Raw genomic sequence first — 26,405 nt, forward strand, 5'->3', positions numbered from 1 at the left:
AGTTAGTGACCCTTTTGTAGCCGCGACTGGCACCACACTAGGTACCTACATTTATACTTGTGTCTTTGCTTATGTCTATTTAAGTAATCTGTGGTTTAATATAGGCTTCGTTTTGTTTGTGATTTTGTTTTGTAATTATTTATTTTTAGTCTTCAGAGTGAAAATTTTATAATTATGTTTTTGTTTTCCTTTTTTTTCTTTTCTGTGTTGTTTATTTCTTTTCTTTTTATTTGTATGGTGTTTGTGGTATGCAAATAAATGTATTTTCTTTCTTTCTCTTAGTAAGGTGGCAACCAAGCAACTCTCGATGGATAGCGGGCCGCCCGTGTAGAATGCCTACCTCTCTAGATTTATTTTCCCTATGAGGGTAGAAAATCAAAAAAAAAAATCCGAAAATTGAATTAATTATAATAAAAAAATTAATTACAATTTAAAATTTGAAAAAAAAAAAATGATAAACGGTATGAACTCGAAGGAAGCTCAGCAAAGGTAGCTTTCCAGCCCGAGGGTAGTTTTCCAACCCGAAGGTAGTTTAATTCGAAGGTAACTCCTGCAACGGACAACCAACTGGTAGTAACAGTCCTTTTGCCTCCGTTCTGAAAGCCCACTGACGGCAAAAAAGAATTAGGGAAGCACCTACGAAGTAGCAATTGCCGGTGGCGCGACCAGAACGGAGTTGCAGTTTAAAATGTGTAAAAATATAAAAAAAAGAGTTTAGGTAATAAGGCTGAAGGCCGAGACGTTTACTTATTGTTAGAAAATAAAATATAAAACTAAATAAGCCAAAGAAAACGTCTCGTGAAAAAATACAATTAAATTGGATCGCAATCTTTAAAATGTCACGAAGCGTATTGTACCGTACTATGGTTCAAATGTACGTTGGACATATCTATATTATCGTAGAAAGAGCTGCAATAACGACATTAAATGAAATTAGCAAATAAAAGCGTTACAAGTATTTTGTGTGTCATTCAAGTTACCTCAAAGCGGGAACTTTCACTTGCACAACTATTTAAGTACGTTCTATGTGATTGGGAAGCAATCTCCGTTAAAAATAAAAGTGTTGCACTTTTGAATATACGTACCGGTTTTTTTCATGTGAGCGCGGCCAAGCCGAGCGTGGACTGGCTCTGAAGACGTTCTGACGAAATCTGAGAGAACGGGACTCCGGAACGGTGTTGGTTTCGATGTTTTACCCTCGCCTCCTCTCCGACTTTATTCGAAAATGCAACGTAAGCTGCCATAGATTTAACCAATTTTGTCTATGGTAAATCATGGTTTTAATGTTTTTATAATCAATTATTATTTAAAAATAGGTTATATTTGTTGAAGATAATATTTGTGTTAAATTTTTAAAAGTGTTAAATTTGAAAAACTATTTACTCTAAAGTGAATTTAACAGCGTTGTAACGTTTCGTTACACCCTTAGATGTTTTGCTGTTCTTTGGTGAAATTACAAGCGCAGTGGTGATGTCCCCAAATCTTTATGATTTAAAGCTGTGAGCAACACTGCAACTGTTATGGGCAGCATGACTTGTTCGTCCCGTCACTAGGTGTAACAAAAAAAAAGAAAAAAAAGATCGAGTAGTGAAAATACAAAAGTTGACATTATAAACCAAAACGAGGTCCGTATATTTTACAAACTGTAGGACAGTACTTTCTGGCTAGTTTCATGTACAGGGAGCCGTTACTAATAAACACGCCGTGAGTCAGTTTGTTAAAAAAATGGTGCGTATATGCGATTCCAAAATAATCACCACCTTCTGTGAAGTATCTTACGCGTGGACTGAAGTATCGGGTATCATAGATTTCTAAACCTGAAACAATGGTAACAGAAAGTCTTAAAATTTGCAACATGTCTTGCCGCGATGAACTGTTTACATGGCAAAGTAGATTCACAAAATTTTCCAGGAATTCTAGAGATAATTCATGTATCGTTTTCTAATGAGTACTTAAAAATATTTTTGTTTTATATTTTATTCTGAGCTTTATGTTGAGCACTAAGTTGCCCAGTTCTTCCTTCGTTGTTAGTGGGTTAGGCGTATGTACCTTGACAGGCGTCTGTGTGCCATCGAGTGGAGGTTTTGCGGATTTTGGTGAGGCAGAATTGTGTAAGAGCGCGCGTTGCTACGCCTGGTCCGTTGCTGCCCCACACGTCCGGGGAGAACGTTCGCCGAATATCACTGGACAAAATCATATACAGACAATATCATCATTATTGCAGTGCCCAATGGTTATGAGTAGGTATTTGGACACAGCATGTTTGAACATATTCGGTCTTTCCAGAGGATGTGAGAACTATGAAACCAATCGCTGTGACGTATTTTTTTTAGAAGGAAAAAGAATGTTTGCGACGCGTATTTAAGTGTAGTCGTGAAGTAGGACTTACACTTTTGCTATTCTTGCCATCCTTCTACCTACTGGGCTATTCGAGAAGCCGAGCGCCCATGACGCAACAACACTCTGCGTCTCCCTACTAACAAAATCTCGCGCCAGAGTCCCGAACGGTCTCGCTACTATCATGTCCAAGTCTAAATACACTCCCGGGTATTTATACAACACTAAGTATCTGTATATGTCTGAAGCATGAGAGACAGGATATCTGCTTTTTTGTAGCAGCTCTTTCACTTCCAGGGTTGACGTTTGCGTCACTAGTCTCGAAAGAAGCATTCGGGATGCTTTCACGTTGCGCATCGTAACCAGGTTAGCCAATACGGAGTTCGTAAGCTTGTGGGCGCCGACCGGTCCCGCGAAGATGAGATTGATTTGCCACTCTGGGTTCCGCCTCGCCGCCGACTCGACGGTGCAGGCCTGCCGAGAATTTATTTCGCCTTGGCATGAAGTTTCTACGAAAAATATGTTTTTTTCCTCTGATTTTATGACGTCGAACGAATCGGGCAGAGAATTTCCTTCGGTCAAATAGTGGCATGTTATATTGTTGTTGTCATGAGGATGAAATGTCCTCGGCTCCACTTTACTCCCTAGTGCTTTCGAGAATAAATACATATAAAGTACACCATACATGCCTATAACCAGAATTATAACGAATGTCTTGCCACGTGCGTGGTCCAAAGTTCGTCTGATAATGTTGAATTTAAATGTTTGGCAGAATTTATTAACATGCACGTGAACGAATGCACGTTTCAATATCATCATTGATGTAACACTTTGAGTATCGGAATGAATTGATGGAAAATCGCACTTCAGCAATCGACTATTAAAATTGTGTGAAATTAAAATGTTTCACGCAGTTTATGTAAACAGAGGCATAAGGTTGTTAAAAAACAATATAAATGCTATCGTTTGTGTAGAACTAAGCCGCTAAAACTGGATTTAAAAGTTTTTAAAATGAGAAATTATTTTTTTCGGATCTAAAATTGCGAGGTATATTAGTTTTTTGAAACAAACTAATATGATTAATTGTTTTTTACCCAAAACAGATGTTGATAACGTACGCAAATAAATACGTATATAACGTAACGCAACGTACGTACGTATATAAGTGGATTTGGCGGGGCTCTGCGCAAAGCCGATAGGTATGGACGACCGTGCGTCTTAGGTGACCCCGCATCACTTCGGACAGCACGCTTGCCTATGCAAAGTGAACTAGTTTAATCTACATTTTTTCTGAACGATTTTTAGCAATAAGCTGTGGATGACCTTAACAAATGGGTGAGCTGAAGACTCCAGTTGTAAACTAAATAACGCGTTTGAGAGAACTCCGGTGAGTGCCTGCGTACATTTGTTTTTTTTTTTATGAAATGTAAGTAAGCATTTGACCTCCATCTCACCTGATGGAAAGTGACGAGGTCGAGGAAGGAGCATGCACGTCTAATTAATGCCTATTCACTCTCGCCTTGAATAGGTCTGTGTTATAGCGTTCAGAGAATAATTCTACAGGCAGGGGATTCCATCCACTCCATAGCAGTTCGCCGTATACTTATATGTGGAAGCGTAATGCTTCGTACGTATCCTTGGAATATTCGCAACATAGGTGTGAACCCAAGCTTATGTCTAGTCCCCCGGTGATGAAAAGGGGAAGGCGGAATTAATTTAGAGCTAGGAAGCTACTGGAGATTTCCACCAGAAAGGTGTACTATGAGAGAGAACTGTTCGGAATGTGTTAATTACGTGACACGTTGATCTGTTGTAGTGTTGCTTGCTTCTCAATTTAGTGGATTTTATCATTTCTGTTTAGCTAATGCGGTGTAATGATACCACTCACGGTACATTACGAGATATAGGCTGTATTATCATAGCAAGGTTAAGACAAATTACTTCTAAAAAAATTTGTTTATTTGCTTACCACGGCAGAATCAACGCGATGTACGGTTCTGCGTTATGGATTAATCATATGGGATAATGGAACATATGTTGAACGAGCATTTATAACTAAAAAAGATGTATACAAGCAATGTGCGGCATCGGCCCACGGGAATCTTTAAATGTGTTGACTTTACCTTCCATGTATATTTATGAAGTTTGTAAATTTGTCAAACGGCATCTAAAATTATTTAAAAAATCGATAGAAATTAAGCCACGCGCAAAAAGAAACCCAGACAGACTTGTTGTTGAAAATATACCTAAAACTACACTCTACTTAAAAAGTTCTTAATACATGAAAATTTATGATAGACTACCAATTGAAATAAAAAAAATGATATTTAAAAGAATGACAACCGAACTGTTTATATACCTAGTTAAAAAAAGGATATTATAAGGATATAAATGACTGCTTAGAAGATTAAATTTTGCATGCTTTTGTATAATGGCTGAATAGATGAACTCAAATGTAATAACGACCATCCTGTAATAGCCTATTCAACGCAAATAAACCTTATTTCATTTCAGCAAATATCGCGATGAAAAAGACAACAAATCTTATCTTTAAAGTGATAAGATGTACTTGTCGTTGATAATTAAACATGACACCTGATTCAGAAATACCATAAACAAATGAGATAATAGAGCAATTTGCAATAAATACAGCTTATTAGATTGCGAGCGGTAGTAGCCCGTGGGTGAATGGTTGCTTCTCAGTTGAGAGATCGACGATTCGAATCCCTGTGGCGGCTTGTAGGGAATTATGATTTAAACTTCTAAGTTACGTACGTTTATGAATGTTTAGTAGTAATACCTTTCGCCAACGGTGAAAGAATACGTCGTGATGAAGCGCACGTCGAAGAAACGGTTCGCAATCCTCGGAAACGTGTGAAATCTCCAGCCCGCTATGGCCCAAACTCTCTGATAGAAGATTCGTTTCAAGCAGTGGACCGTATGATAGATTGACGATAATCATGATGATGACCACGAATTTGTGGTGAGAAGGTTCAAGTAGGTTTTCAATTATTAGATGCCTGTGTCATGAATTAGGCTACTGTGGACAGCAGTAAATTTGCGTGAAGTTTGGCGTTGCGCAGCACCACGGTGTACTTGTCCTGTAGACGGTGGAGTGGCCTTTAGTGGTAAGTGTGCGAAGACCACTCAAATCTATTTTAACTCTTTTTTTGAAAAGGCAGTGAGTGTAACTCCGGGATAGGAGTCGCTTGGACCGTTTTAAAGTTGTACGCAAGAAAGGCATCAGCAAATACGGTGAGATTCGCGGATTGATATTTAAACAACTCGGTTCTCTATAGTACCTTTTGGGACTTCGGCTCTAATACGGCGGAGAGTGCAACCTCAATTCATTGTAAAGGCTTTCGTGCGGCTGTCTGTGGGCATAAAACGGGAGCGGTCGAAGTGTTTTAAAATGTGTTGCTACGAGTACGAGTGTACCTGCTCCAAACATGAGCGCCTCGCTTTAAATCCAAACTGTTTGTCGGGTGGGAAAATCACCAAATTTTGTTTGACCAAGATGCATGGAAGTTAAACTGGGGTACAATTTTATTCAAGTGTTCATTGATTAGTTGTTGTAGAGCCTCCAAATAGTTACATAGTGCGATTAGTGATGTCGATGCATCGTACTACATAACTATACATAAACACACAAGCAGCTTTTATTTACTTTATTATGTTTATCATAATTATTTCTAATCTAATGTGACACCATAAATACATTAGATTAGGAAATGAAACTTTTTCGGATCTAAGTTGCGTATATTTGTTTGTTCAAACAAACCAACGTTCAGGCCCTTTACACGAGTCACCCGTGAACCCATGTTCGGGCCTGTAAAGTCCCGAAAAGTTTGTTGTTAGATCCGAAAAAAATAGTGTTTTTTCCATGTGACCTAAGTGTCTTATTTTTATGGTTCAATCTGTGATGCAACGTGTGTAGCGTGTGCAGCGGGTGCACGAACGTTGACCACTTATTAGTTGAGGAATTCGAACACGGTTGATGTAAGCAGTCGATTTTGTCTATCAATTACAGTTTAGGCTGGCAAATTGATACACTCGGCTTTCTGTGATAGCGTATTGAAACGGGGCACTATTCCCACGATTTCACATTGCGCAGTATGTCGGTGGAAAATATTCATTGACGTATATTGTTATTTTTGTAAAACAAAGTTTACGTATTATCTGTGATATTCTGTAATTAAATAGCATTTTCCGCCACAGCTGCAAATAAAACGAAATAGGAATTAATATCAATGATATAATAATAATAATAATAATAATAATAATAATAATAAAGGTCTCACTTTGTAACAGTATTTTCAAATTCTTGTTGACGACACTGAAATAAAAAAGTCACTATTTACATAGATGTACATGAATCGGTTGCGGCATTCGCAGTTTAAATCAGAAGCTAAGGTGCAAACAGAGAAATAGCACATTTCACATTTAAACTATATAAAGGTCAGTCCTAATTACGTTTGAATGGCTTTGTCTTTGAAGTACGTTTTGATGAAAAAGCTGAGTAGGTGTGCGAGTTTTATATAATATTTATTATTTTCTGGTCACCTCTTTCCCAACCTCACTTTTAGATAATCTTAAAATTGTGGCGCCAACTTTGTTTCTAATTTCTTCCACAACGTAATGTTTGAAAAGGTCTCTCCACAATCATGTCATAGTTTAAGGATACTTCTCCATGACTGTACAAAGGAGCTACTTTCACCAAGTCCGAAACAAGATAATATTCAGGAAATTCAATCTCCTTTAATGTAATTCACGGGTTAGGTTAGGATTTCAATGGAGTTCCAATAAAGTATTCTGGCAAGTCTATTCTCGTGATGACAACATTTTGGTAAGCTTTAAGTTCTAACAAGAAAGTTCTAGTATTTCGATTGCTTTTTACATGTCCATACCGGATGAGTTTCCGTTGCTGATTCTACGGTGCAGGCTTTGGGAAGATCGAGAGGTTCACGGGCTGTGGCAACTAGGAAAATTGATCGATCACCAATGGCATTTAATTTTGTTGCTTTTGTATCGCCACAAAAAATGCACGATAAGTCTATTGTTTTGCGAAGTATGACTGAGCGGTACAATATTTTTCGAGCCTTTCTTAAACCAATGATAATTTAAAAGATATGCAATGGCCGCAAGTCCTACAACCATTGACTTACAAATAAATGGACGACGGGTCTAATACAAAAACTACGAAAAAATGTCCCAAGTCAACCTATTCAAACGTAGTGACATGTAAAGGAATATGAAAAAGCTAAAACGTTGAATTTAAATTGTAATGTCATCGCAGTACTGTCTAATTTTGCTTGCTTCGCTGTCAGTCGAACAAACGAAGACTAAAGCGTGAATGACGCTCTGTATACGATTTTAACGCCCTATAAGTTTGGACACTTTTTAGCGCGGACCCGACGTCCATATAATTGTAAGTCAATGCCTACAACAGTTGCTACTGCTGAATCTTAGAGATTATTTCAATGGTTGAGTATCTTGAATACTTCCGTGTATGAACGTTTTTGCATATTTTCTAAATGAGAAACACAATTTTATGATTGAATAACGGTCCCATAATTTTGGCTGACCGTTATCATGATTATGCGTAGGAGAGCGCGTAATTGGAAACCATTAAATGTGAATAAAATGGATCGTAAATATCTTTGTATTGGTTTGTATAACATCGTAACCGTTTCATCCACTTCACTTGTGGCAGAGCCGCGGGTCGAGAAAACTCGTCCCTATTGTTAAATTGACAATGTTCGACCTACTGTACCAATAAAAGGCAAATATCGCAGCCGCTCGTTACAGCGCTTGCGATGTGCGGAAATGCTTTAAAAAAACTATAAAATGTATGTCTTCTGTCGTATATTTACGACAAGGTCACCTTAATTTGTAGCTTAGATAATTATGTTACTAGCGATTACTTACATTGCATACCATATCAATAGTTTCTTGAGTAAAAGAAAGTGCACTTCATATTTTTATGTACAAACCGACAAGGTGAAAACTAAGAACCAAAACTGTCTTTAAATAATTCGAATGTCGTTGGGCAGGATCGTTCGGCCAGCTGAGCTAAGATAGATTTTTCTGGAGCTTCCATCCCAATTGATAGAGAACTCCATAAATGGTGACCGTAGGTTTTCGCAAATTTCACTGTGCCCGATTCGAAGTAATGCATCCTCTTGTTGAAATGTATGGGGTAGAACACTACGGGGTCTAAGACTGATAATTCTGGAAATTGGACGAGGTGTATTACATTAAATGTAGGAGTGGACTTTAACTAACTAAATTAAAAACTTTATGGTCTTTGCTTCTCTCGATGGGAAAAGGATGTGAAGTGTGTGTATGTATAATACATTTCTTTAGGTTTGTGGGCCAACATAGACTCGGTCCTAAATCCTTTTATTAGATACCCGCGAAGTCTAACAGGTTTATATGATTTTACACGGAAGTTCGGCATACATTTAGTCTACGTCATTAAATAAAGATTAACTTAGTATTTTTGTGTTAATGTCCGTGTCTTGTTGAGAATTAAACTGGTTGAATTGGTTGTTACCTGTACATGACTGGTTGTATATGTTAACTAATTGCCACATTCTGTCGCTAGACTTGTTACAAATTTGTTGCAATACGCGCTTAAGGACGTCTGTGCTTAGTTCAGCCCAAGTGAACGGATTGAAATTTTGACTGAAATCCCTGAAAGGAGATCGCATATTGTTTGTATAGAATCATTATAATGAGCGTTATGAGCTGTTGATTATAAGCTGTGTTGGAGCAAAAATGCTGCATCCTACATACATCGAGCACTTGGTATCGATTCGTCCTACGTCTAATGAAGTCTCACCGAATTATGTTCTCGGCTACAGTTCTTCCGAAACCGTTTCTAGATAAGGCAAACGCAGCGTTTCCGTAAACTTCTGAGTCCTGCTTTGCCACCCAATTGGCGGGCAACGTGTCGAACGACTTGACAGTGATCACGTCCAAATCCAAATAAATTCCTCCATATTTGTATAATGCCAAGTATTTGATCATGCCAGCCAAGCTCTCTAGACACCAATTTTTGTTTATGTGCATAATTTCTGAAGGAAGCAGGTTCTCTATGGGCGTGTCTTTAACAAAGTCTACGATGTCGACTCTATAAAAGTGTATATTACTTTTCTTTTTAAGAAGTTTGTAAACAGTACTTTCCAGAAATAGGTCGCTGGGTGGTCCCAAAAAGAAGACATTGATGTCCCAGTTGGGGTTGTTCGTCGCCGCCGACTCTACCGCACAGGCTTCGCGCGAGTTCAATCCCGATTTACAAGATACGTCGTGGAAGAAAATTTGCTTCAGAGAAGAGAAACTGAAGTTATTAGCGATTGGTAAATTGAAGCTTTTTTGTAAATGGCACTCTACGTCGTCTTTGTAAGCGTTGTAAAATATCAAAGTAGGTCGCTTTTGCAGTATCAAGAAAATGTTAGCAGTCAATGCGACCACTATAATTATGTACAAAAGCTGTTTGTGAACGAACTTGGGCGTAGCAGCGCTGCTCATGATTGCTGTGTACCCACTGTTGTTATTCAAATGAAAGAGTGACCATAACCTTCCCGAGAATCGGCAACTCTTAATTACAGGTGTATGTTCGGCACATATACTTCACAACAAAGCCGCCCAAAAGTCCATCAGTCGTTTTTTGTGTTACTCGCACTCGTAGGTGAATTTTTATGCTAAACTTCGTTCTAAAACTAAATACATTGGCGGAAGCAGAGTATACTTCTTATCGAATTTGGTGTACTGCCATTAATTCCAGCGCTCACGGCCCTTGACGAGGAGACATAAAAGTTTGGTTTTATAAATTAAACTCTCGTAACGTATCTCAACACCCATTGTTACGCAACTGGCACACGTTTAAAAGGAGCAGAAAAAGTGACCATCGAATATTTTGAATGTGAAGCGATTGACAGGTTGCTACTACTGTTAATACCTATAAAGTAATGTTACGTTCTACTGTTAGGTACGGGTTTCTAACCAAATCACTATTCATTGCGCAAGCCTGATAAGTTTTCGTAGTGTTTTATGATTATGAGCCCTCTCCAACTTGCTAATCTCTACTTACATCAATAGTGTATAGAGAGACCGCTCTCTGTCGTCTCGGACGGTTGTTTCTTAAATCAGAGAGTGGCAAGTATTTATGACTTTAATTTCTAAGTTATGAATGTTTGGTAGCTATACTTCTCGCTGACAGAAACATTGTAATAAAAAGTCGACAGTGCGGCGGAGACACTTCACAACCTTTGGACTGATAGAGCTCTGGTTATGGGCCCAGCACGTTTCCATAGCTTCTCCGGCTCTAACATGGACAACGCGTGTAGTTCCCAACCCGCATAGTACCAGAGCTGCGTGGCGGACTAAGGCCTACACCAGAGGGTGTGAGAAGTTACCCATGCCCGTGAGATGTGAAATAAGATGATGATAAACTAATCTTCTCCTTTATTGTTTGTGGTTATTTAAAAAATATAATTATAGCGTACAAGAATACTTTCATAAAAAACGTTCAGAACTAGTGAATTGTAAAGATATCGTATTTCGTCGTGATAATACCAAATAAGACACATTTTTACTAAGCTCTGAAAAACTATAGCAGTGTAGGTAGGTTGGGATGTTTTGGCTTATTCACCCTTTTTGTCCGATACAAATCCTTCAGATTTTCATTTATTTCGGTCGGTACAAAAATCTTGAATGGATACGACGTATAAAAAAAAGGTCATCAATCGACATTTAAAACCGAATTTTATGTCAGGAATCTTTATGAAAGGGGAATTCTAAAATCAAGATCAACATGGCGAATACCGACATAAGTAATTGATAAAAGTCTGATTTAAAAAAAAATGTTTTTCATTTATACATTGATATCCGACGAACTTTTTGGCCAACGCACATATGTAGGGTTCTTTGTGGCAATTACCGAATCAGACTTCAATTGATTCGATGTTTGGCAATTACTGAATTAATTGAAGTTAACACGTAGAAATAGAGGATTATATTTAGGATTTTTGTCACGATCGAGTTACTTTCAGAAAAAAAGAGACGATATACTAAAATTGGTATATACGAACTTCCATACAGAAATAGAACTTGCATTGTTACCTGGACATGTGTCATTAGTAATTTCTTCAATGTAGGACGTCGTGCAAGTTTCTGACAGTACTGTACGGAGGATTTCCGCGCTCGATGTTCTCCACGAGCCCGGAATAAATATCTCGGTGAACAACCTTAATATACACATTGTTTCGATGTGAGCTTGCACAACATACGTACAAAATATAATTGACAATTCTCTTTTCTTTTTGCATGCATGTAATTACATTACTGTATATAAATATTTATTAAAGAAATTTTTAAAATCAGATGGGGCTCGCGGAATTGTAGTCAAATTGAAAAATACTACGAATTTTGTAAAATGAAATTAGAGGCTGTGATCGATTGCTTTGTGTAGAATGTGAGACGAATGAGTGTGTTGAACGTGTGAATGTTAACTTACATAGAAGGTTTACTGACCGTCTGTGTTCAGACATAGCACATGTTTTGCATTCCGGTGCGATATGCACTTCTTTTTTTTCGTCGTGGTGGTGGAAATAGACGCAGTGTAGCAGGATGGAATGATCATGTAAGGGAGAGTCATCAAACCGCACGTCTACATTATGATCGCTGGGTTATTGCCGGCCGGGCAACTACAGGCGAAATACACGATAAAATGTACACAAGTCGAAATTTTTTTAAAAAGCTTAGCTTTAACCTAAGATGGTATTTAAGAAGCGAAAATAAAATAAAAATGAACATTCTGGCTACGCATAAGAAAGATAAAAATTTAGTTTTTTTTGGAGTGTCACAAACCAGTTTAATTATAAACAAAGTGTACCTGCATCTGAGGATGGCTTGCAGGAACAGAAAGATATTGCAAACATGTTTGCTCGTAACTTTAAATTCACACCTTATTTGCAAATAAGGTGAGCCCTTCTATTGGGATTGTAAATAACAAAGATGTTAGAGTGTCAGTATCAGGTGTCTCCAAGGCAATAGGCCAAATGAATAGAGGTAGGTCACCTGGGCACGATGGGCTTAGAGCATTTGGTCTATGGAGGAGGGGAGGTACTACATAGCAAGTTATGTGTTCTTTTCAACATGTGTTTGAAATACATATACCTACCTCAAGACCTTTTAAAAGCGTAGTGGTACTAATTGCCAAGTGCAAAACTGGTAACCTGAGTCTGGCCGCGAACTATAAACTCATATCCCTCGGTACTGTTCTGGGAAAACTATTCGAACGGCTTCTCCAACCTACACTGCTGAGAAACATCAAAATTGATGTCGCGCAGTTTGGCTTTCGCCCCGGTCTTTTTTTTTGCATCCGGATTCCGCCATTATGAGTCTTAAATAGACTGTAAACTACTATACCCACAGGGCAACCTCGGTATATGCGTGTTTCCTGGACCTTAGTCGTGCTTTTGATTTAGTGAACTATGAGGTTCTCTGGACAAATTGCGCGACTTGCAGGTGCCAAATAAGGTTGTAAACCTGTTGAGGTACTGGTATGGAGGCCAAACGAACATTGTCAATCGGGGCGATGCGACCTCCAACGAATATAGGTTAGAATGCGGTGATCGTCAGGGTGGATTAACTTCTCCGGACCTTTTTAATGTTTACACAAATGGGTTGATCGGCGAGTTGAGGAGCACCAAGGTCAGATGCCATCTGGCGAGTGTTTGTGTAAATAACCTTAGCTACACAGACGACATGGTGCTACTCAGCCCATCGATCAACGGACTTAGGAAGTTACTGTCAATCTGTGAACATTATGCTGATGTGCACGGGCCGAAGTACAATGTCAGAAAGACAAAACTGATGGTTTTTATTGCGGTAAAGGGTCCGGAGAGAATTCCCGATGTTTGGTTAACTGAGATAGCGATGCAGGTTGTGGAGCAGTTCAAATACCTGGGTCATATTTTAACAAGCGACCTTGGAGATGGCAACGACATAGAGGGAAAGAGGAGGGCTATCTCGATTCGGTGGCATGCTCGCCAGAAGATTCGCGAAGTGAAAGAGATGAAATTAACGCTTTTCCAGGCTTATAGCCAGTGCTTTTACACCTGCCAGTTGTGGGTTGACTTCAAAAAAGCGAGCTTACTTAGGCTCTAAGAGTGCAATACATTGACGCTTTCCGCATTCTTATAAAGTTACCACGCTACTGCAGTGCATCGAACATGTTCGCCGAGGAAGGATTATCTGACTTGTTCGCTGGTGTAAGGGCTCGTATTGCTTCCTTTTGGGATAGATTGCGTTGTTCTGATAACGGCATACTGAGAGCAATTTTCTCAGATAAGTCTGGTCTAATTTTTAAGTACTGGCGTTCCATCCACCGTGACGCAAGCAGGAAATAGGTTAGATGATAACCTGTATGGGTCATAAATTTTGTATGCCACAAGAATTCTAAATTCATTCTTGTAACGACTTTGTAATCTTAGTTTTACAAAGAAATAAATGATTTGATTTGAAATTCATAAGGCGTCAGGTAATAAGGCATATCTCCCTTGTGTTCTACACAAAAGATTTTTTGTTCGTAAACATAATGTCAGCGGCCACCAGCTATTCTATCGGTGTGTTGTAGTTAAATGTCGCAATGATGACTCTGTGGAAATGTACACTTTGTTTGCTGCTAAGGAGCTCATAAAGAGACTTTCTAACAAATAGCTTAGTAAGCGTCCCTACAAAGAAAACGTTGATATGGGATTAGCTCGAGGCGCCGACTCTACAGCACAGGCTTGCCGCCAACCGAGTTCCTCATTGCAAGATATCTCTTGAAAGAATATTAGTTGCAGTAGAGCTCCGTGTAAAAGAGTTCGACCTGGGAAGATGAAATTACAGGTATGTGGGACTTGTCACCTTATGTCTTAGGGTGACGGGCGCAGTGGTGGTGCCCCTGAGATCGTTGTGATTTAAAGCCCCGGTTGGCACTACAACCATGATGGACAGGCGTGCCGCTTACTACCAGGCCTACGACTTGTATCATGAAAGAAATGATTATTATTAGATTAGATATTTGATGCCCAGCAGCCGTAACCAGTGTGGTACAACACCGACAAGACCGAACTTCCTGTCGCGTCCGGCCACACCGACGACGCTGCTGTACCTGTCGCGACTGCATTACTCTGCGATGTCTGAGGAGTTAGTGGAGTACATCAGACATAAAGCCAAATACACCCTGAGGGTCGAGCGGTTGGAGTCCTGCCACAACGTAAATTTTAATTCGTTTGTGGTGAGAGTACCGACCGAACATCTGACGGCCTTCACGAGGGAAGAGTTTTGGCCGAAGAGTTTCATGTATCGGCTATTCCGCGGCCGGTTACCTGACACCAGACTACGCCACACGTCGCCGACAAGTGCAATTCGTGTAGATTAGTTAGAAACAGTGTTTTATTATATTGTATGTGTGTTAGTCCTTAAGGTATACATTATATGGGTCATGTGCAATGAACTAAGTAAATAAATAAAATAAATTACCCAACGTTAGACAGACGGTTGGTTACAAACATTATTGTAAGAATAAAAAAATTGTACTTTCGATGCTAAATTGCAATGAGGTCGACAGATAAGTAAGTTATCTAAACGGCTCAGCTCTGCAGTGTAAGTGATTTTAAAAAAATACTGAGACTTTCAGATATCAAAGCCGCTCGATTGGTTTACTGATATAGATAGATAAAATCTTTACTCATTCTTAGTACTTCAGTTACTTTCACAGTTTAATGACATACGGCATTTTGCTCTAGGGTAATGCCGCCGATATTAATAGAATCTTTGTCCCGCAGAAACGTGCAGTTAGGACAATTTACAATTCGCGGATGCCAGAGTATCTTTCAGAGACAGCATAGAGCTTTTAAGATTTTCTTGGTTAATCGCTGCATAATTATCACTAATTACAGGTTCCTTACCACGGTATGAATATATAAAATAAAATGATTTGTGATAATACTTTTGAGAAATAAGTTTAAACAAATTAACGACTGTTATGGACAGGCGTGTGACTTGCCATCGGGCGCACGACTTGTTCGTGTCGGCACTTGATATTATAAATAAAAAAGAAATTAACCAGCGTCACAGTACAATCATGAAAATGTAATTTATTTTAAGAAAAACAGCTTTTTATATGAAAAATAGTGAAGACATAACATTAATACGATAAATAAAAATAATCTGGCTATTCTTGACAGTCGTCTTCCAAGATAAATGCCGATATTTAATAAAATGTTTGTATTTCATTTTTAACCTAATTTGTATTGACGTTCAATATTTGAACGTAATAAGTCACAATATAAAAATATGATCTGATGGAAATTTGCCATTCACGAGGTTTAAACAATAGTAAAAGAAAAACTTTATACTAAAGGCACAGTCTTGTGCATACTTGGATGACAAAAATCAGCGGGAGTGACACGTTTAGTTGATGCAGGAGGTTATGTTCTATGTATGATATTTGAAATAAATCTTGTAAATAATAATGAATGAAATATCCTTTATTGCACTTAAAATTACACTGACATTATAGAACAGCAACATAAGTAATTATAGAAATAGTAAGTTAATAGGCGACCTTATGGCCATGTAGCAATTTCTTCCAGGCACATTAGGATAAAAATTTGTACTTAAATGTGCACAAATATGTATATGTTCATTTACAAAGAGCAACGCCTAGAGTTTCTTGCTCATTCTTCTCAGGGGAATCTGCCTTACGTATGAGCAGTAGAGTTTAATCATTATAACAATTTCGAGAGTAGCTTGTTGGTTAGAAATAAAAATTAATTTGACTTTGACTTGACGGTAATACTGGCTTCGCTCCGGAGTTATCCTTCGCAGACACAGTCGTGCGCGCGGAAGCTGTTCGCACATCACAAACAGTGCCTCAGGATGATCCTAAACCCACATCGTAGAGTCGGTTATGAGCCTTTTCTCATAAAACAACCCATGTTTACTCTTCCGTGCTTATTATATCTTGAAACAGCAATATTTGTAAGAAAATATTTAATCCTTTTTGAACATGTTAAAAGCGAACGTTGACAACATTAGCTTATACTTTCCTCGCCTGAAGTTACTATATTTAATAATCGCCCGTATTACAGGTCAATAGTACCTAATAATATGATAAGATTCCATGCTACATAATACTTGAACGATAAAAATACATTATGGTCCATCATACAAAAGTGCTATTTAATACACAATAGAAGAATTTTGAAACGTTAAAGAAATATGATCTTTTCTTAAAACTTATTATTTAAAACAATTTAATATTTTTGTTGGGTAATCTTCAATCTATATTTTTAATTTTTGTTTGCTACTTTGTTGTTTCTTATTTTTAAGTTTTTAGCTAAACCCTAACAGTAAATTTTATTATGTACTGCACATGTTAAGTAATAAATAAATAAGTACTGAATACTGAAATAACATTTCTATTTTTAATGCTTCTACCGAACTTAATTTACTAACTTTATATTTGTAATATCTATTCTCTTTGTACTCATTTCTTGTTTGTCTAATTACATTGTAATCTTAATACATAAAATCTTTCACAAATTAATTGATTCGCGGAACACGCGTGCGATAAATGAACGTGTAGTGAATGCACATACTGCTATGATTACTAGAGTGGCTTCTTGAGGGCCTGTGAGGCCTTGAGGCCCTTCTTTACCACGATCAGTCATATTAACTTACAGGTCATTATCCCGTCCGCCAGATTTGGCTACCTACTGTGGCGCCAAACACAATCCGTGTCTAGTGTGAGATCCAGTTGACAAGAAAACAGCCCTAATAACCAAATTTATCTCCATGCATCTGGTAAGTGACGGGACAGAATTGTCTCGCCAAGTTGGCAAGCAGAGAGTCCCTCGGCGCTGCGATTCTCCGTGATCGGTTGTTCCATATATTATGGCCATAGGTGTGCGGGGGGTTCAATTCGCCCGGAGCGAAGTACAGATCTGCGTGCGCGTAATGTATGGGATAGAAATGTGTGCGATTGAACACTACGATTCCTTAAAAAAAACAAAATTTGGATCAATTGCGTGGACGACATTTCAAGGCGCGACATCTATCAACAAAATATTGAAATTTTTCTTTTATAATATGCCCCAGGTAGTAAGCGACACGCCTGTCCATGACAGTTGCAGTTCCATTCAGAGCTTTAAATTACAAAGACGTACGCTGCCACTGCGCTCGACACCCTGAGACAGGTTGACAAGTCCTATGTTAATAAAAATGGAAGTAAATTAATTTGCTACTCCGCGAACCCAGTGAACGTTGAATCGTGCAAAACAGCTGCAAAAATCTATTAATTACTTAAAGTCCCATGTGCCTGTGATTTCACCAGCACCCTTAACCGTCGAAAGCGGAACGCAGCAATGCTCACATTTCTGCTTGGCGGTGGAAATAGGCAAGGCGCCAGTTCTTCCCTGGATGAACTCTTTCACAAGGAGCTCTACTGCTACTAAATACATTGTTATTAGCGAATACTAAATACAAATGCTATGCAATGTTATTAGCAAGTCGCACAAAGTTTGCGGATAGCTCTCAAAATGTCAGAAGTTAAATGATTAATTTGTTACCTGGACATGTTTGGTTACTCATTTTGCCAACAGACTTGGTCGCACAGACATCTCTCAACGAGTGCGTAAGGACGCCTTTGCTCAATTGATTCCACAGGGTCGGGTCGTACAATTTGTTGAAGTTTCTGCACGAAACGAACTTGGGTGAATGGCAAACTATTTTGTTTATCGTCGACGTGTTGCTATGACAAAGCTAATGTTGACGACTTTCTTTTGTCACCGCCTTGTAAGTATTGAAGTGACAAAGGAACACAAATTTTAGGAAACCTTTTCGGCGTTCAACGACTAACAGCTGATGGACTTTGTAGTTGCGAAAACTTCACTTACTGAATAATCTGTCCGGATATTGTTCGCCCCACGTCGTCTTTCGCCAACCCCAATGCACCTGCAGCTAGCGTTCCAGAGGACAGCTTTGCTACCCAATTGGGGGGAAAGGCGCCAAGCGATCTGACACTGATCAGGTCCAGATCTAAATAAACACCGCCATATTTGTAAAGTGTCAAAAATCGCAGCATTTCCGCTATGTTCCGCAGATTATACTTTTTGTCCGTGGGCATTAAATGTCTCATTGGCGTGTCATCTTTAAACTTGGAGATGATGACTCTATAAAAATTTATATTATTTGTCTGACTGAGGACTTTATAAACGAAGCTATTGAGAAACATAGGGCTTGGTGGACCCACGAAGAAGACATTGATATCCCAGTCCCGGTTAACTTTCGCCGCTGACTCGATTGCGCAAGCTTGACGTGAATCCAATCCTCCCTTGCACGACGTTTCGTGGAAGAAAATTTGCTTTCGAGACAAGAAGTCGTGGTCATTAGCGAAAGGTAAATTCTCTTCGTCTCTGAAGTAGCAATCCAAGTCGTCATCTTTGTAACTTAGGTAGAAGTTCAATGTAGATCGTTTCTGTATTAAAGCGACAACGAATACAGCCAAAGTGATTATTGCAGCTCCTGGAGCGATGTGTCTGTGATTGCACTTCGCAGCGAATACTTTTTGCATGACTACCTTAGGATTTTGTTGTTCTGTCGACAACGTGCAATACTCAATTTCCGACTAGTGACCGCAGTCATGGACTCTAATCGGCACGACGTACGTACGCTGTTATATATTTGTCAACGGTGAAACCATTCACCTCGTTCTACACTAGTAGCAAAAATATTTTCACAGCAGATTTTCGTTTATCGTTGCAATCGCCGACATTTTTGTCATCACTATTGTATGTATATTGTTAATTTCGACGCTCAGGCTTCCTTGACGGAGAAACATAAAACTTTTGGTTACACAACTTAATAACTTTGTGTAGTATCATATTTTAACGTTACATAATTTCGTAAGGTATAAAAGTTGCGTAAAAAGAAAAAGTCAAATAATGTGGAAGTTGATTTACGCGGGACAGGTAAGTTACCTTATAAATGTATACAGTTGTCATTTTATAAATTAATAATTTTACTCATACACTGACAAACTAACAAATGAATTTTGTGCTTTTTTAACCGTACACGACGGTACTATTTTCGGGCGACAAGAGGGTACCATTTTTTGGCTGACTTATATTTATTGCTCTTTAATGACAGCGCTGATTATATTGGCATAGAATCTTCCATTAGCGATTACGTAAATATTTATTATATTACTATTTAAAACAAATTCATCTCATAACCAGTTTAGCATTTTTTCTCTATTCTGCCACTTTCAGCTCCGTAATTAAGGATCAATAGTGTTAATAGATTTTTGTTATGGAAGGCTGCAAAGTTGTTGTTTGAAGCAAGTGCCTGTATTGAAACCTGAGCAAGCGAAGGAAGCTAAGATTGGTTAAGCAAAAATAGATGTCTGAGCGTAGCGAGGATTTTAAGGCACGAGAAGCAAAACAACTTTGCTGCCGAGCGAAACTTACAACTTTTCACCTCACTATAGTGAGGAATATGGTAGATGAAATAAAAACAGTTGAATTATAAAACATCAGTTTTTTTAATTATAAAGAAAAAGTTTATCTTCGGATGGGTTCTGCATTTACACCTCATCATTTTTATTCTTGATTGTACTTTTATTTTGTGTGATTAAGTGATTATTGAAATTATTTTAGTTCTTCAACGAATTAAAATAATTTAATAAACACAATTAATTATCACTGCTGATTTAATGTCTAGAATAATAAGAATAAAATATACCAACGGATTTATGCTAAATAAATAAGTAATGTACGAAAAATCGGTTAATTGAACGTGCCATTTTCTTTTTCACTTTTTCATTCTTTGTCATCGAAAGAAAAAGTTAGTTGCACCACAGTCCGTCGTCAAGTTCGAATTTCAAGAACCTTTTCCATGCTAGCGTGCAAAAACGCTTTTGCACGCAGATTTCTAATGAGAAAGGAAGCCTTTCCAAGAAAAAAAATCTTGCGTAGTTTGTTGCACCGTTAAAGAAAATAGAAATAAAAAATATTAAGGGCTACGAGTATATATATATATATAAAACTTTATTTTATTTTCTTGACTCACGAAAGTTTTAGCAAATTAGTGGGTCCCACAAGATGGCCGTCTGCGCCGCGGCGGAGATGGCGGGAAGCACAAGTACAGACATCAGCATAACGAGCTACACATTGATGACAGATTGCACTGGAGGCGATATTCGAAGACAAGTGTACAGCTTGATGTGCAGTTGACTGTGCTGAACGCGTTCTTCAATAACTGACTGGAGATTGCTGCGGACAGAGAAAGTTGATAGTTCGAGGGACGGTCGTTCTCCACAAGGTTGCAGGCTAACAAAAAAACTTAATATATATTTTTTGTGTCGTCGCGTATGTGTCACTGCATTCAAAATTTTGTAAATAGTTCTTGAAAATTACATTACTTTTTATAATTATTACGTACCTATACATATTAGATAATAATATTACCACAAATATCGGCTAATATTAACAAGCAAAAAACTAACATACTAATAAATTAACTATTTGCACATTTTACTAAGTCAACTTTAAATCACACTACTAACATACTAACGGATTAATGAAATAACTAAATAAAATTAAAATAAACTAACAAACTAATATAATAATACTATTAGAGAGACACATTTGAGAGGTAAATATAATTTGTAGTGTGTATTATTAACTTGATAAACTAACATATTAATAATAACGTTTATCTACTGTTTTCTTGCTTGTTTCACATAAAGTTTTTACTTGCTAATAATTATCTAAAATTGTAGAGCTGCACGCATTTATGAACACTGTGAGTGAAGGAAATTGCTCAATATATCGCGTAGCTTAGTTTTGCCGCGAAATGACAGCCACAACAGGGGGCCTACTGCCGTTCTCGTGCGGCATCCATCCGTAACAATTGTTGTCTTATTATATAGTAATAGTTGACCAAATGAAGTCGAACGCATGACGCGAATGAAGCTGCACACTTCACATTTTCTTTTGATGTGGCAAAGTGATGCTGTGTGCCCCCAAAACATAGCTAAGTAAAGTCTTGACACTGTAGATTCCCAACCGTTTAACTTTCGAACAAACTAACTTTTTCCTTGTGTTTGGAACATGTCCTTCAATAGCAGATCCCTCATGGTCGTTACTGCGGTTACGAACAGAAGGGTAAACCCAAAGCTCTTAACGTATATAATAACTGCAGTAGAGCTCCTTGTGAAAGGATCGTCCAGGGAAATACGGCCATCTCACCTATTTCTGCTGCCAAGCCGTAATGTCATCATTACTGTGTTCCGGTTTTGAAGGGCAAGAGTGCTGGTGAAATTACAGAGACTTGTCAACTTGTTTCAAGCGAACGGGCGCAGTGGCAGTGCCCCTCAGGTCTTTGCGATTTAAAGCTCTGAGTGGCACTGCTGGCATTGTTATGGACAAGCGTGTAGCTTACCATCAAGCGCACGACTTGTTCTTACCGTCACTTAATATTATAAAAAAAACAAAATAAATTACGTAATGGGCACACAGGAGGGCAGGGAGCTGTACTTAGGATGCTACTGGATATTTCTGACGTTTATTCTATGTGGAGTGTCTTTGAATGCGGTCTGGTTGACGATAGCAGCGAGAGTTAAATGATCGCGAGAACCGATGCGAAATTCCTTGAGCGCGAATGGGATGTAATTGGCAGCCGCCACTTACGCTCTCGGCTTGGGATAGTAAGAAGCAGAGTCGAGTTCGATTTTTTGATGCGTGTTTCATGAGTTAGGCTTTTGTGGGGAGCCCGTCACTCTATATGGCGATTGACGATTGTGTGCATCGTAACATGGGACGTCTAATATTTGCGCATGAGTCTAATCTTTGCGCATGTCGGGGTTTGCGTAGGAAAACCGTATAGACGAAAAGGACTTTTTTTAATAGATGTGTAGCAATTGTACGCTGATGACCTTTAGGTGCTAGCTCACCGGACAAAAGGGCAAGCTAAAGGCTCTTAGCCCTAATAATAAGCTAAGTAATGGTTCTGAGGGTGCTCAGGTTCAGAACGCTACAGGACACTTTCACCAGAAAAATGCGTGGTAGAGGAGAGTAGTCGACACAAAATGTCTTATACAGTTTCACATAAATTTGTTTAAAAACTTGTTTGCCTGTTTAGGAATAATGCTATCTATTCGTAGCAGTCGGTACTACCAACAACCATCTCACAATTTTTTTTACATGAAAATAGCATCCAAATACAAAATAACTATTTCCTTTAGTATCATTTTATGTGGGTTACACTACTTTTGCGTTGATAGCCTCAATTGTTAGTGGTAACTGGCTGGTAGTAATATAATATGGGTTTATAATTGGTAACAAATAATAATCTATTATGCATATTTTATTCTTTTTGAGTGTGGTAAGTAACGTTCTTATTTGACAATGTATGCGCAATGGCCATGTCATTATTTTTCTATTTGCACTCATTTATCTCCATGTTTAGGAAATTTATTTAGTTTAATTTCCTTTACGATACAAATATCATTCTACAAGACGTCTGTTCATGGTAGCTTCAATCGTCCTCGTCAAGGGATTATCTCGAAAACCGTTCGCAATCTAAGAACTAAAAGTCGCAATTTCTGGCCCATGTCACGCGTAAACCTCGGCAGACATCCAATTTGGCACGTTGCGTGGGGAGAAAAAATTGAAAATAAATTGATCCCGTAACTCGGGCGTGACGTGGATGACGCGGGGCAATCGCTTAGAAGGAATAGGATTACTGAGATCGTGCGTAAGAATCGCATTGTTTGAGAATATTCACCTCTTAAATATGCCGTCGAACTGGAATGTGCTTGCGATCTGTCGGCACGCGTTGTTGGCTCGTGTTCGACTGAATTTGGTTTTGTCGGACCTTTTTAATCAATTGTAGTTCTTGATAAAGGGTTGAAGTTTTTATTGGCGAGTTACATTACAAAATTATGAGCTATTGTAGCGACTTTTACATTATGCAAACCCTAATTAAGGAAATGTTTTTCGAAATCAAAATGGAATATAATCACAATCCATATTTGTTTTTGAATAAAACAATATCAGAAATATATTATAATACATTTTACACTTTAAAAATAAAAAGTGCTTAAATTTAAAAAATCTAATGAGCTGAACGGCTGTTACCGAATTCGCAATTTAAACGGGCCAATCAACGGCGCTGATCGTTCCGCATGCATCTAATTGGCCATCAGTTCGCGGACACGTGCTGTCAATTGGTGCGATTACGGTTACGTTTCGTTTCAATTTTGTTAACAGGCTTTGAATTTGTGCATATTTATATTCGTTTTCGAGATACTCAAAATTACATTTTAATAAAATTAAAAAAATGTATTTGTTATATTATATATTAATGAAAATTCGATCACAAATAAAGCTTAAACTGTTAACGTAGTTAGACAGTTTTCCAATTATCGCTGTTTTAAATGAACAGCCAGGAGAAATAATGACAGCAATAATCTAAATTGTAGTAACAGCCTCTTGCAAAATCGTATACATTATAGAATAAAAATGCCCCTCCAAGCAACAAATTATAATTAAACAAATTAGAAGCCTCCCACAAAGCTGCCATATTTTAACTAGCCAAAGTTAGAGTAGTTAATAACCAAACAACGCAGAAATTAGCCCACACAACTAAATGCATAAATTCATTATAACTTTGGACCACTAATACTAATATCCGAACTGGGTTAGACTCTGCTATATTAACTTTGCGTTTATCCTATAATCTTCTATAATCTACCTAATAAATACATAATTATATGTTGTACGTATTTGTTCATGAAAATACAGGTTGATTAACTGTTAACAGTAAGAACTCATATTGTTGTTGTTTAAATTAAAAGGCTCTGTAGAAGACAGCATGGACGGCTGTGTATCGAGTTAGCAAATTAATTTTAAAATGGTGAATCATTTGGGTAAATAATAATATTAAAAGTTTGGAAATTAATGAAACACAAAAGTAAATTGCAAAAATATATATTGTATTAATGTCACTTAACCAGGCTAAATTACTAAAAAATCGTTGCCTTCAATCAGAAAAAAAAACGAATAATATAATTTAACAATGTCAATCATTCGCATAATTTTAGAATTTTATCTCATTAAGAATATACATAGTTTTATCTAAAAATTCGAACACAGTGTAATAATTTTTATCTAATAATTTTACCGCTTTTTAATAATAATTCTTCCAATCTTGTAATGTTTATGTTAAGGATTTTTGGCTCTATAACATAAATATTTTTATGAATGAAGGTAGTACTTTTGAACTTTTTTTTTATACTTTTGAACGAAGTTTATAATAACTTTCCATACAATGTGCATTGTGAATAAATAGATGTGGATGCATTCGGACAGTTTGCGGATAATTACGGAAAATTCGGAAAAATTGCAGTTTTGTTTATTTATTTATTCATTAATTTACATTGTAAACTTACGGCTAAATAGTCAACACGCTTACATGTCATAAACAGATAATTATAAATAAATAAATAAATAAAATATTTAATTATGATATTACTAAACTATTCTAAATCTAAAAATTTACAACTCTCCCTACATATATATTCAACGCCATCAGCGAATATGTCAACGTGATCACACTGAGTGAGTATGTCCCCGATCAGGCGTATAGCGCGAATGGTAGGCGCGTTTGCGGCGTGTACCGTACGAGTGACGGGCCTGCGTAAGAGCCGCGGCCGGTGGCGCGGGGCTACTGCACCCTCATCACCCCAAAGTATACGCGTGGGCACCAGCAGATCAATCTTAGATATTATGTCAATATCCACCTTATGATGCAACGCGGATAAATATTGAGCCAGAAGAAGCATCTTTCGCCTACGAGACAAAGTGTCTAAGTCCACCATGTCCGCAACAAACTGCGAAGGATACAAGTATGGGTAATACCCGTAGTGCAGTCTATAGAACGTGCAAATTTTCGCTGAATTCGTTCAATCATAATAGAATATTTGTATTCATAAGGGTCCCAAATTATAGCTGCGTATTCTAGTTTGCTGCGTACGTAAGCGTTATACAACACCCTCGCCACAGCCACGTCATTGAACTCGTAGGATGTCCGTAGAATAAAGCCTAATGTCTTACTCGCCTGTTTGCAGGTTGCTGTCATATGATTATGAAAGTCTAACTTACTATCTAATGTTACTCCTAAGTCACAAATGTCAAAAATTCTATCTACACAGGCATCAAATAATTTATAGTTTGTTAGTCTTGGGCAACGCTTACGGGTGTAAGTAATGACTTTGCATTTGGATCTGTTAAATGGCATACGATTAGCTAAACTCCACTCTGACACCGCATCAATGTCAACTTGCAAGGCAGCTGTATCTGCGATATCTTTCACGCCTAGAAATAGCTTAAGGTCGTCAGCAAAAATAAGACAATGTGCGGTACGGATAGTTTGAGGCAAGTCGTTCATCATTAGCAAAAATAAAGTCGGGCCAAGCATACTTCCTTGACTTACACCAGATCTTGTATAGTATTCTGCTGACACAAACCCCTGCATTTTCACGAACTGACGCCTATTTTCCAGGTAACTGGCAAAAAACCCGCAGGAGTTTAGGCGTACAGCCTGCTAACGCCAATTTCCTCAACAGTATATCATTGTCAATCAGGTCAAATGCCTTTTTATAATCAAAGTATGTCGCGTTAACCTGCCGTCCAGCATCCATTTCTACAGATACATAGTCTACCAACGCCACTAGATTAGTCGTGGTTGATCGAGCTCTACGAAAGCCATGTTGGTTGTTATGCATCAAACCATCTATTTGCCTACTGATATGCTTATTAAGGATTGCCTCAAATATTTTTGCAAACACTAAAATAATAATAATAATAATAATAATAATAATAACGCTCACACTCAACATAGCCCCGCACTAGGGAAACCCTGTGTTGCGGGTGCCATGGACACACACATAGACAACCACAAATTACACCCAAACTCACGAGAGAAATAAATGTAGGCCATACAAA

General features: G+C 37.9%; 3 protein-coding genes across 11 annotated transcripts; all 3 read right to left on the minus strand.

Moving 5' to 3' along the window:
* Nucleotides 1-463: 463 nt before the first annotated feature.
* LOC113233775 (alpha-1,4-N-acetylglucosaminyltransferase-like) lies at nt 464-11,545 on the minus strand. The gene is made up of 5 exons (XM_026468973.1): nt 11,464-11,545; nt 2,390-2,811; nt 2,050-2,183; nt 1,761-1,817; nt 464-1,213 (listed from the first exon to the last, which is right to left on the minus strand). Exons 1-5 carry the CDS (start codon nt 11,476-11,478, stop codon nt 1,095-1,097), a joined length of 747 nt encoding a protein of 248 aa, XP_026324758.1. The 5' UTR covers nt 11,479-11,545; the 3' UTR covers nt 464-1,094.
* Nucleotides 6,160-10,214, minus strand: LOC113233771 (lactosylceramide 4-alpha-galactosyltransferase-like). 8 transcript variants are annotated; one of them, XM_026468961.1, is made up of 6 exons: nt 10,160-10,214; nt 9,182-9,910; nt 8,894-9,033; nt 8,266-8,568; nt 6,639-6,673; nt 6,161-6,555 (listed from the first exon to the last, which is right to left on the minus strand). In XM_026468961.1, the coding sequence occupies exons 1-4, from the start codon at nt 10,201-10,203 to the stop codon at nt 8,345-8,347; spliced, it is 1,137 nt and encodes a 378-aa protein (XP_026324746.1). In that variant the 5' UTR covers nt 10,204-10,214; the 3' UTR covers nt 6,161-6,555; nt 6,639-6,673; nt 8,266-8,344. The 8 variants fall into 8 exon arrangements, with proteins under 8 accessions (XP_026324751.1, XP_026324753.1, XP_026324746.1 ...); XM_026468966.1 differs by lacking the exon at nt 8,894-9,033 and having other exon boundaries at nt 6,160-6,555; XM_026468964.1 differs by lacking the exon at nt 6,639-6,673 and having other exon boundaries at nt 8,275-8,568.
* Nucleotides 11,546-16,151: 4,606 nt separating the features above from the next.
* On the minus strand, nt 16,152-18,985 carry LOC113233774 (alpha-1,4-N-acetylglucosaminyltransferase-like). 2 transcript variants are annotated; one of them, XM_026468972.1, is made up of 3 exons: nt 18,294-18,985; nt 17,967-18,091; nt 16,152-17,342 (listed from the first exon to the last, which is right to left on the minus strand). In XM_026468972.1, exons 1-3 carry the CDS (start codon nt 18,968-18,970, stop codon nt 17,173-17,175), a joined length of 972 nt encoding a protein of 323 aa, XP_026324757.1. In that variant the 5' UTR covers nt 18,971-18,985; the 3' UTR covers nt 16,152-17,172. The 2 variants fall into 2 exon arrangements, with proteins under 2 accessions (XP_026324757.1, XP_026324756.1); XM_026468971.1 differs by having other exon boundaries at nt 16,152-17,396.
* Nucleotides 18,986-26,405: the final 7,420 nt, after the last annotated feature.

Source organism: Hyposmocoma kahamanoa, unplaced genomic scaffold, assembly GCF_003589595.1.
Source record: "Hyposmocoma kahamanoa isolate Upper Pololo Valley unplaced genomic scaffold, ASM358959v1 80, whole genome shotgun sequence".
Classification (NCBI taxonomy): domain Eukaryota; kingdom Metazoa; phylum Arthropoda; class Insecta; order Lepidoptera; family Cosmopterigidae; genus Hyposmocoma; species Hyposmocoma kahamanoa.

Bases quoted from the DNA above. Each gene is read 5' to 3' on its own strand.
- LOC113233771 (XM_026468964.1), bottom strand. From the start codon at position 10,203: ATGGGTGTTGAGATACGTTACGAGAGTTTAATTTATAAAACCAA. The intron at 9,911-10,159 runs ACTTTTATGTCT...AAGGTTATGGTC, and splicing joins AGTTTAATTTATAAAACCAA to ACTCTTTCATTTGAATAACA. The intron at 9,034-9,181 runs GTGAGACTTCAT...ATCTCCTTTCAG, and splicing joins GTAGCCGAGAACATAATTCG to GGATTTCAGTCAAAATTTCA.
- LOC113233775 (XM_026468973.1), bottom strand. The intron at 2,184-2,389 runs GTAAGTCCTACT...GATTTTGTCCAG, and splicing joins ATGGCAAGAATAGCAAAAGT to TGATATTCGGCGAACGTTCT. The intron at 1,214-1,760 runs GTGGTGATTATT...TTTCGAATAAAG, and splicing joins CGTAAGATACTTCACAGAAG to TCGGAGAGGAGGCGAGGGTA.
- LOC113233774 (XM_026468971.1), bottom strand. From the start codon at position 18,970: ATGCAAAAAGTATTCGCTGCGAAGTGCAATCACAGACACATCGCTCCA. The intron at 18,092-18,293 runs GTAAGTGAAGTT...CGTTTCGTGCAG, and splicing joins ATATCCGGACAGATTATTCA to AAACTTCAACAAATTGTACG. The intron at 17,397-17,966 runs GTAACAAATTAA...GTTTTTTTTAAG, and splicing joins GAGTAACCAAACATGTCCAG to GAATCGTAGTGTTCAATCGC.